The sequence below is a fragment of the Olea europaea genome, unplaced genomic scaffold (genome assembly GCF_002742605.1).
Source record: "Olea europaea var. sylvestris unplaced genomic scaffold, O_europaea_v1 scaffold6161, whole genome shotgun sequence".
Lineage (NCBI taxonomy): Eukaryota > Viridiplantae > Streptophyta > Magnoliopsida > Lamiales > Oleaceae > Olea > Olea europaea.
Window position 1 is genome coordinate 226 of NW_019264514.1, and position 8,551 is coordinate 8,776.

Genomic DNA, 8,551 nt, shown 5'->3' on the forward strand with positions numbered 1-8,551 from the left:
CAAAAATTGAATAAAGATATTTCCAAAACTCAAGTGACTCCTTCCCATTTGAATTGAGTCGAGAATACAAATTTCATTAGACTTTATCAAAATGATTGTCAGAACAGAATCGTAAACAAACTAAACTTTACATAATCCCTAGCTCTACCCAGATGCCTTCAACTTCAAACCAATATAAAACGGGAAGGATGGGAGTATTTACATCTTACCTCCAGTTGCAAATGCACATGATTTTCCAAAATTATTTAAGAAACTACAGCTTCTTATTCTCACATCAAACAACCTTATCCGAACAACTACTATTGCCATTTCCATTATACAACAGCAATTTTTTACTGTCCCGGTATATATCTTTAGTTTTCATCTTGGCCATCACTAAGTAGCTTTTGTTTTCATTGTAGTTAACAGTATAACAATGTCTTCACCTCAAAAACTTCAACTACTTTAGTGTTTAATCTATCATCAGTTTATCACGTCACAAATATCGGTTAAAAAGTCTTAATTTACTTTTCTTGGCTACAATGAGTAAACATGATTAGTCCAATTTATGTTGTCCAGAAATCTGGTTTACCATATTCAGCAGATTAGAATTCCAGCCTTCGAAGTTCAAAATAAAAAATAATTTTCAACTGATTATCCAGAACACAGTATTTCAACAATTTTAAACTAGTATAATCGAATCTAAATGCTAGTAACATTTTAATTCCATAAAAATTCGGATCACTAAAGTGGTTACTTTAAAAACAAAAGAAATACCTCCGCTTCCATTCCATAAAATTTAAAGAAGTAAACTTCTTTCCCCCAAGCATTCCATTGTTCAATCTTCGATACAAAAAACACTGAAATATAAAAGACCAAGCAAATGCTAATTACGCATTTTCCTAAACAGTAACTCCCTAAATGGATAGGACACACAGTTAATTTTAATACCAAAAACATCCAGAATCTCAAGAACTCCGCTTAAAAATAGATTCGCTTTGATGCATACAATACATAAACATTTTTAAAAAATGCAATTGTGCGTTACTGTGTGTGCTGTGGCGAGAGAGAGTACCGGAGAACGATGCGACGTCGAATCGAAGAAGCATATGTTAACTGGAGGAAAAGGTGTGGCCAGCCACTTTGCCATTTCAATATGCTTTTCTGTTGTAAGCGCCACTGGCGAGAGAGGCTCAGATTTTGCTTATCGGCTTTTTGCGTCGTGCAGTTTCAGTTTGAACTAAAAGTGTTCTCCTTTGGATACACGTTTTTATTAAAAAGAGCGACTTTTAATTTTTTATGGATATCATTTCTATGGCCCAAATTTTCAAGTAAACAAGGCCAGCTGGCGCAAATCAACACCATTATTCATTGGTTGGCCCAGATAATATGGGGAAAACCATTTGTACGGAGGGGCACATGAGGTTGGCCCCAAGCGGCACCCATGGGCCAAAAAAAAATGCCGAACTCCCGCTTTGTGTGTGTTGTCTATAGTACTTCTGTGACGCCCCGTTCTGCACACGTTGCGAGGTTGAAATAATATTGGTCTGCTTGGTTGCCAAAGTCATTGATACTACTTTTATTGAAAGTGAAAATACTCCCCATTTTCTTTTTTAGATAATTACGAGTTTACATATACAAAATTTATGAACTGCACCCTTTCAAAATATTTACTTCCTTGAAAAACTTTTACCAAGCAAACTTACTTGTATCCAAACTGCAGGGTGTATTCAATACTAAACAAGATTAAACAGTATTATAAACAATTTTAATTTGGTTTAACCTTTAAATACGATTTAGAACTATCTAATCCTTCCTATCAAAGTGAATTATTTACATGCTCCTTGTCTCATTCTCATCTCACAATCATGTGTGCTTCCACAAAAACTCACTCTGTAGTTGGACCTTCTTTCACAATGACGGGCATTTTTTGGTGAAAAGCACCTACATGCCTTTGGACTAGAAAGTATTTTCCTTTATGTCCTCTAAACAAATCAAAACCACTTTTTTCAGTTCATTACTGCATCTACCGTAAGTTGGGTAACATTACCCAAGATATGTACCGTTCTGTACATTACAAGCTCGGAGAAATCATCACGATGCACCTGCGAACTTCAAATTTACCATGTTCAAACACACATCCAGGGCCCGGCCGCATTTCTCAGGGAGAAAACAATGATATACCATTTAACAAGTTACATATAATTTAACTAATGAAATGGTATCAAAAACCCTCGAGGAAAATACCAAGCAGACGAATAATGACAAATCCCTGCAGAGAAAATTCAAAATTTTAGTTTCATAATATTGAATAAATTCATCATCTGATATATAAGATCTAGTGGAAATTATTGTAAGGGAATTTCTTTAATAAAAATTTATGTATAATGAACCAGTCATGTACGAAAACAATGTCCGTCAATACTCCAGTAGAGGTCAATCAGACGAAGAGTCGGAGAATTTTCTTCACCTTTTTTTCTAGATGGGTGTCAAGTAAAGGCAAAAATCCTATCTGCAATATTAGTTCGGCAGATTGGACATTCAGAGCATGCAAGTGAACAAGGTTTGCAAACTGCAAAGGAGTAACAAACGTAATTATTGCTTTAATGGGAAAAGCTTAAGAAGGAAAAAGAAAGAAGGCTCATGATCGTGAAGATAACTTACAGCAAAAATGGCGACAAGGAATAAGCATTGAAGCTGCAGGTGATTCAAAATATACTTTACAGACGTGCGAATTTGCATCTCCATTCCCAGTGCAACCAAGTTCTTTCTCCTTAATCTCTTGAATCCGGGCCTAAGTAAATGAATACAAAAGGCACAACAAAACGATGTAGTTTCCGTTTATAAGAAGCCAGACAATCAGAATAAATAGATTGTTCAAATGCAAAGCAAATGACGACTAGCTAGTTACGGGAACTTTTATAGTCCAAAATAAAAGGTGAATAAACATTTTTTATGTTTGTTATTTTTAACTTCATTTTCCAAATTTTGAATTCGGGGTCTATTTCAGAACCGAAGGAGTACAAATTCAAATTATAAAGAAGAAAATAACAACCAGAAGAAGTTAAGGATATACTATTTTAAATCTTTGTGCTTGATGTAGTAAAAAATGGCCAATAATCATAAAAAGGGCTAGTTCAATTCATAAGATAACAAAACAAGAAAATCCAGAATGGAAAGAAAACAAACAAGGACAGATGCAAACATAGAAGGCATGTAAACATCAATTGCATGTTTGAGAGTTGTTTATAATCGGTTCAAAATTATAAATGGATAGAAATGAGTGATGAATAAGCGAGTTACCACTAAAGGTGTGGATAAAAAATGGTTTGACCAAACAAATTATGAATAGCTACCAAACATGCGCTTAGAGGAGAGAGTGAGAATTAATTTACCTTCAAGCGGACAACAAGAGATTCTTCCTTGGAAATGTCGGAAAGTTGGGTTGTATGATCTTCAGCTTGCTGACCTTTGAGGATTGGATCCCTAAGGTCAGTATCCTCCAATTTTAGATCATTTATACGGTCTCTGTTATCATTCTGCCTCTCATTAATCTTTGAATCTGGGTTAACACTCCCATCTTTCTTTAATTGAGCAACAAGAACCCACATGTTTGCCAAATCATTCTCCAGAGACATCTCCCTTTTCTTGGCCTCAGCAACCTTTTTCCTGTACTCGTCTTCCAAAAATTCCTTCTCAGCCAAGGCAGCCTCAAGAGCAATTTCTCGTTGTTTCCTTACTTGCAATTCCATTTTTAAATCATCAGGATCAAGGTTCCAAGAGTCAAAGTCATCACGGAGCACTCCAGAAACATCACTTGCTCTACCATTGATCCGACCTCTGCGAGACTTGTATCCAAACTGCAGGGTGTATTCAATACTAAACAAGATTAAACAGTATTATAAACAATTTTAATTTGGTTTAACCTTTAAATACGATTTAGAACTATCTAATCCTTCCTATCAAAGTGAATTATTTACATGCTCCTTGTCTCATTCTCATCTCACAATCATGTGTGCTTCCACAAAAACTCACTCTGTAGTTGGACCTTCTTTCACAATGACGGGCATTTTTTGGTGAAAAGCACCTACATGCCTTTGGACTAGAAAGTCTTTTCCTTTATGTCCTCTAAACAAATCAAAACCACTTTTTTCAGTTCATTACTGCATCTACGGTAAGTTGGGTAACATTACCCAAGATATGTACCGTTCTGTACATTACAAGCTCGGAGAAATCATCACGATGCACCTGCGAACTTCAAATTTACCATGTTCAAACACACATCCAGGGCCCGGCCGCATTTCTCAGGGAGAAAACAATGATATACCATTTAACAAGTTACATATAATTTAACTAATGAAATGGTATCAAAAACCCTCGAGGAAAATACCAAGCAGACGAATAATGACAAATCCCTGCAGAGAAAATTCAAAATTTTAGTTTCATAATATTGAATAAATTCATCATCTGATATATAAGATCTAGTGGAAATTATTGTAAGGGAATTTCTTTAATAAAAATTTATGTATAATGAACCAGTCATGTACGAAAACAATGTCCGTCAATACTCCAGTAGAGGTCAATCAGACGAAGAGTCGGAGAATTTTCTTCACCTTTTTTTCTAGATGGGTGTCAAGTAAAGGCAAAAATCCTATCTGCAATATTAGTTCGGCAGATTGGACATTCAGAGCATGCAAGTGAACAAGGTTTGCAAACTGCAAAGGAGTAACAAACGTAATTATTGCTTTAATGGGAAAAGCTTAAGAAGGAAAAAGAAAGAAGGCTCATGATCGTGAAGATAACTTACAGCAAAAATGGCGACAAGGAATAAGCATTGAAGCTGCAGGTGATTCAAAACATACTTTACAGACGTGCGAATTTGCATCTCCATTCCCAGTGCAACCAAGTTCTTTCTCCTTAATCTCTTGAATCCGGGCCTAAGTAAATGAATACAAAAGGCACAACAAAACGATGTAGTTTCCGTTTATAAGAAGCCAGACAATCAGAATAAATAGATTGTTCAAATGCAAAGCAAATGACGACTAGCTAGTTACGGGAACTTTTATAGTCCAAAATAAAAGGTGAATAAACATTTTTTATGTTTGTTATTTTTAACTTCATTTTCCAAATTTTGAATTCGGGGTCTATTTCAGAACCGAAGGAGTACAAATTCAAATTATAAAGAAGAAAATAACAACCAGAAGAAGTTAAGGATATACTATTTTAAATCTTTGTGCTTGATGTAGTAAAAAATGGCCAATAATCATAAAAAGGGCTAGTTCAATTCATAAGATAACAAAACAAGAAAATCCAGAATGGAAAGAAAACAAACAAGGACAGATGCAAACATAGAAGGCATGTAAACATCAATTGCATGTTTGAGAGTTGTTTATAATCGGTTCAAAATTATAAATGGATAGAAATGAGTGATGAATAAGCGAGTTACCACTAAAGGTGTGGATAAAAAATGGTTTGACCAAACAAATTATGAATAGCTACCAAACATGCGCTTAGAGGAGAGAGTGAGAATTAATTTACCTTCAAGCGGACAACAAGAGATTCTTCCTTGGAAATGTCGGAAAGTTGGGTTGTATGATCTTCAGCTTGCTGACCTTTGAGGATTGGATCCCTAAGGTCAGTATCCTCCAATTTTAGATCATTTATACGGTCTCTGTTATCATTCTGCCTCTCATTAATCTTTGAATCTGGGTTAACACTCCCATCTTTCTTTAATTGAGCAACAAGAACCCACATGTTTGCCAAATCATTCTCCAGAGACATCTCCCTTTTCTTGGCCTCAGCAACCTTTTTCCTGTACTCGTCTTCCAAAAATTCCTTCTCAGCCAAGGCAGCCTCAAGAGCAATTTCTCGTTGTTTCCTTACTTGCAATTCCATCTTTAAATCATTGGGATCAAGGTTCCAAGAGTCAAAGTCATCACGGTATACTCCAGAAACATCAGTTGCTCGACCATTGAGCCGACCTCTGCGAAAAGGCCTCTGGCCATCACTGTATTTGCGATTACTGCCATTTTTAGAGTTCATCATCTCACGAGAAATTTGTAATTCTTTTTCAAGTTTTGCATTATGCAATGATAGCTTGGTAACTTCACCAGTTAAATTCTTCAGTTCAACTGCAGCAGCAGAGGCTAGTTCCTTAGCATAAGATGCTTCCTCAGACAGTTTTTGATTTTGGACACGCAATCCACTATTCTCCTCTAAAATCTGAACATGTTCTTGCTTCAGTTTCTCATTCTCGATTTCCTGATCAGAGCAGAAATATCATTTGTCAAATTGAAATATCAAACGTACAAACATGCTCTTATCTCTTTTTTGAACAACCATGCTGTTCTGGAACAGAAAATTACCAGTATATTAAGAAATAAATAATAAAAATCCATAAGCAAGAACATGTGCTGCTTCCAGATTAGAATATGAGACATCGTGTGCTTTTACATACCAATTCAATTACAACCACAGATCTCAAAGTCAACAGGTCACAGCTATTTACCTTATATTGCATTTTCTTTCTCAATTCATCAGCATATTCATCAGATAGGCTCTGTCTGGAAGAGGATAACGATTTGGCCAAAGAGGATGAAGCTATTTGCTGTTCCAGGCAAATATTTTTCTCTAGCAACTCCTTGTTTTCAGCACACTGATAATAATGATAGACCCAAAAGCAGAAGAAAGATATAAATACAGAAGTAGACGAAAGAACTTCTCAGAGAAATATCTTGTGTAAAAGTTAAAAGACTAAACATATTCTTGACCTTGTTCTGCAGTTGTTCCTGGAGTATACGATTGTCCGCAATTATAATCTGCATTTGTGCAACCGAAATGCTTAATGATACAATTATAAATGGCTTTTTTCTGGTCAGTAGGGGGGATTCTGGGAAGGATAAGCAAATGCCATAACATGTCTTTTCGGCTGATAAATCATGATAGAAATACCAAGAGGAAGGTGAAAGGAAGAAGAGGAAGAAGAAACCTCTAGTTCACAATCTTTCTCACTACTCTGGGCCATCAATTTCATGACTGTCTGTTTCAAAAAAGAAGTTTAACAACGGATATATCTATATATTATTCAATAACATAATCACAAAATTGCAGCATATAATTCTTTTGTGAGAATTGTATGACCTGCTGCATCTCAACAAATGATGCGTTAGCAACTGAAGCTTCACCATTCTCAACAACGCGCTGTTCAAAAACTCCCATTTGTTTTTTCTTTTCTTGGATCTCATGCTCCAAGTTCTGAATCTGTAAATAAAAACACAGGGACATGTCTGAGTTTAGAACATTCGGACTTTCACTTTTCCCACAAATTGCATTCCAAGGCACATATAAACACGAGGTTTCAAATTTCCCATAGGAGACTTCGGGCTTCCAAAAATTAAACACTCCCTATTATTTTGTTAAACAAAAAATTCAAATTCTTGATATTCCGCAACTCTAAAGAGAGTTCTAAATCATATTCCAGCAACGCCGAATCATCTCTGTTTGAAAGTCAACTTTTATGCATGATGATAGCATAACTGATAGTTTCAGAATTACCCCTTAAATTAAGTTTTTTCGGATCAAAATTACTATTCAAAACAAAATTTCAAAAGAGAAAATTGAAGTTCTTCAGAAAAAAAATTTACATTGTCAAAAAAGGATGAAAATTATATTGGAAAACCAACATAAAAGTTTAATGTACAACACATTGATGGGAAAGAGTAAAATTGGTGCGCATATCCTTTGCTAGAAGAATAGAACGTACATTAAAAGCAAATAGATGTCTAAACTACAGCAGAAGGAAAATAAAAGATCAGAAAATCCAAATGCAAATGCAATAGTTTCAAAGAATGGGGCTGCTCCTATCACGTCTTGTTGCAGCATTCAGCAAGAGGCCAAAGCACCAGACGATGTAATGTCACAATGCACGATAGCATGGAGTTTATGCAGTTGTGACAGAACTAAATCAATTGTATAACATTAATTATATATTCTTGAGCAGAAGAAAGTAATCAAACCTGAGTTTTCAAACTCTCGGGATCATTCACGGATTGCTCTACCAGACGTTTTAGAGTACTGGTGCTTAATGCAATCTCTCCAGCAAGCATCTTAACTTGCTCATTAAGGAGATCCATTTGGTCTGACATTGTCATTCCATCCTATGATCAACAGGAAAAGAACATGGCAAATGCCCCTAATAAGCAACAGTTCGAAAACCAAAACAATGGGGAGTAAATCAAACATGTCAAAGCTGTGCAATGTGCATACTTCTAGCAGTCAGATTTAAAAGTGAAAACAGGGTTGCATAAGACCATCCATACATATAAGCAACAAAATTAGACCAACATGGTTAAAAAGATCAGATGAAAATATGATGTGATATTTGTACTTGTTACATATTCAACTATTACCGGGGTTTATAAACAAAAAGATGTGCGCGAATTACACCATAGAATTGCATGTAATTTGAAACAATTTTTTTTTTAATTTAGAGAAGATCCACTGAAATATAAATTTCAAACATTAATGAAATAATATTTTTAGCGCTACAGCAACTCTTATAGTAAACTCAAGA

General features: G+C 35.3%; 2 protein-coding genes across 3 annotated transcripts; both read right to left on the bottom strand.

Annotated features, from left to right (window-relative positions):
• Nucleotides 1–1,725: 1,725 nt before the first annotated feature.
• Nucleotides 1,726–4,280, bottom strand: LOC111389722 (kinesin-like protein KIN-7D, mitochondrial). Its single transcript, XM_023014666.1, has 6 exons — nucleotides 4,228–4,280; nucleotides 4,015–4,107; nucleotides 3,375–3,858; nucleotides 2,644–2,773; nucleotides 2,450–2,551; nucleotides 1,726–2,251 (listed from the first exon to the last, which is right to left on the bottom strand). Exons 1-5 carry the CDS (start codon nucleotides 4,278–4,280, stop codon nucleotides 2,469–2,471), a joined length of 843 nt encoding a protein of 280 aa, XP_022870434.1. The 3' UTR covers nucleotides 1,726–2,251; nucleotides 2,450–2,468.
• On the bottom strand, nucleotides 3,869–8,155 carry LOC111389721 (kinesin-like protein KIN-7D, mitochondrial). 2 transcript variants are annotated; one of them, XM_023014664.1, is made up of 9 exons: nucleotides 7,995–8,155; nucleotides 7,120–7,239; nucleotides 6,968–7,018; nucleotides 6,750–6,797; nucleotides 6,488–6,634; nucleotides 5,518–6,240; nucleotides 4,787–4,916; nucleotides 4,593–4,694; nucleotides 3,869–4,394 (listed from the first exon to the last, which is right to left on the bottom strand). In XM_023014664.1, exons 1-8 carry the CDS (start codon nucleotides 8,127–8,129, stop codon nucleotides 4,612–4,614), a joined length of 1,437 nt encoding a protein of 478 aa, XP_022870432.1. In that variant the 5' UTR covers nucleotides 8,130–8,155; the 3' UTR covers nucleotides 3,869–4,394; nucleotides 4,593–4,611. The 2 variants fall into 2 exon arrangements, with proteins under 2 accessions (XP_022870432.1, XP_022870433.1); XM_023014665.1 differs by lacking the exon at nucleotides 7,995–8,155 and having other exon boundaries at nucleotides 6,968–7,014.
• Between the last annotated feature and the right edge of the window lie 396 nt (nucleotides 8,156–8,551).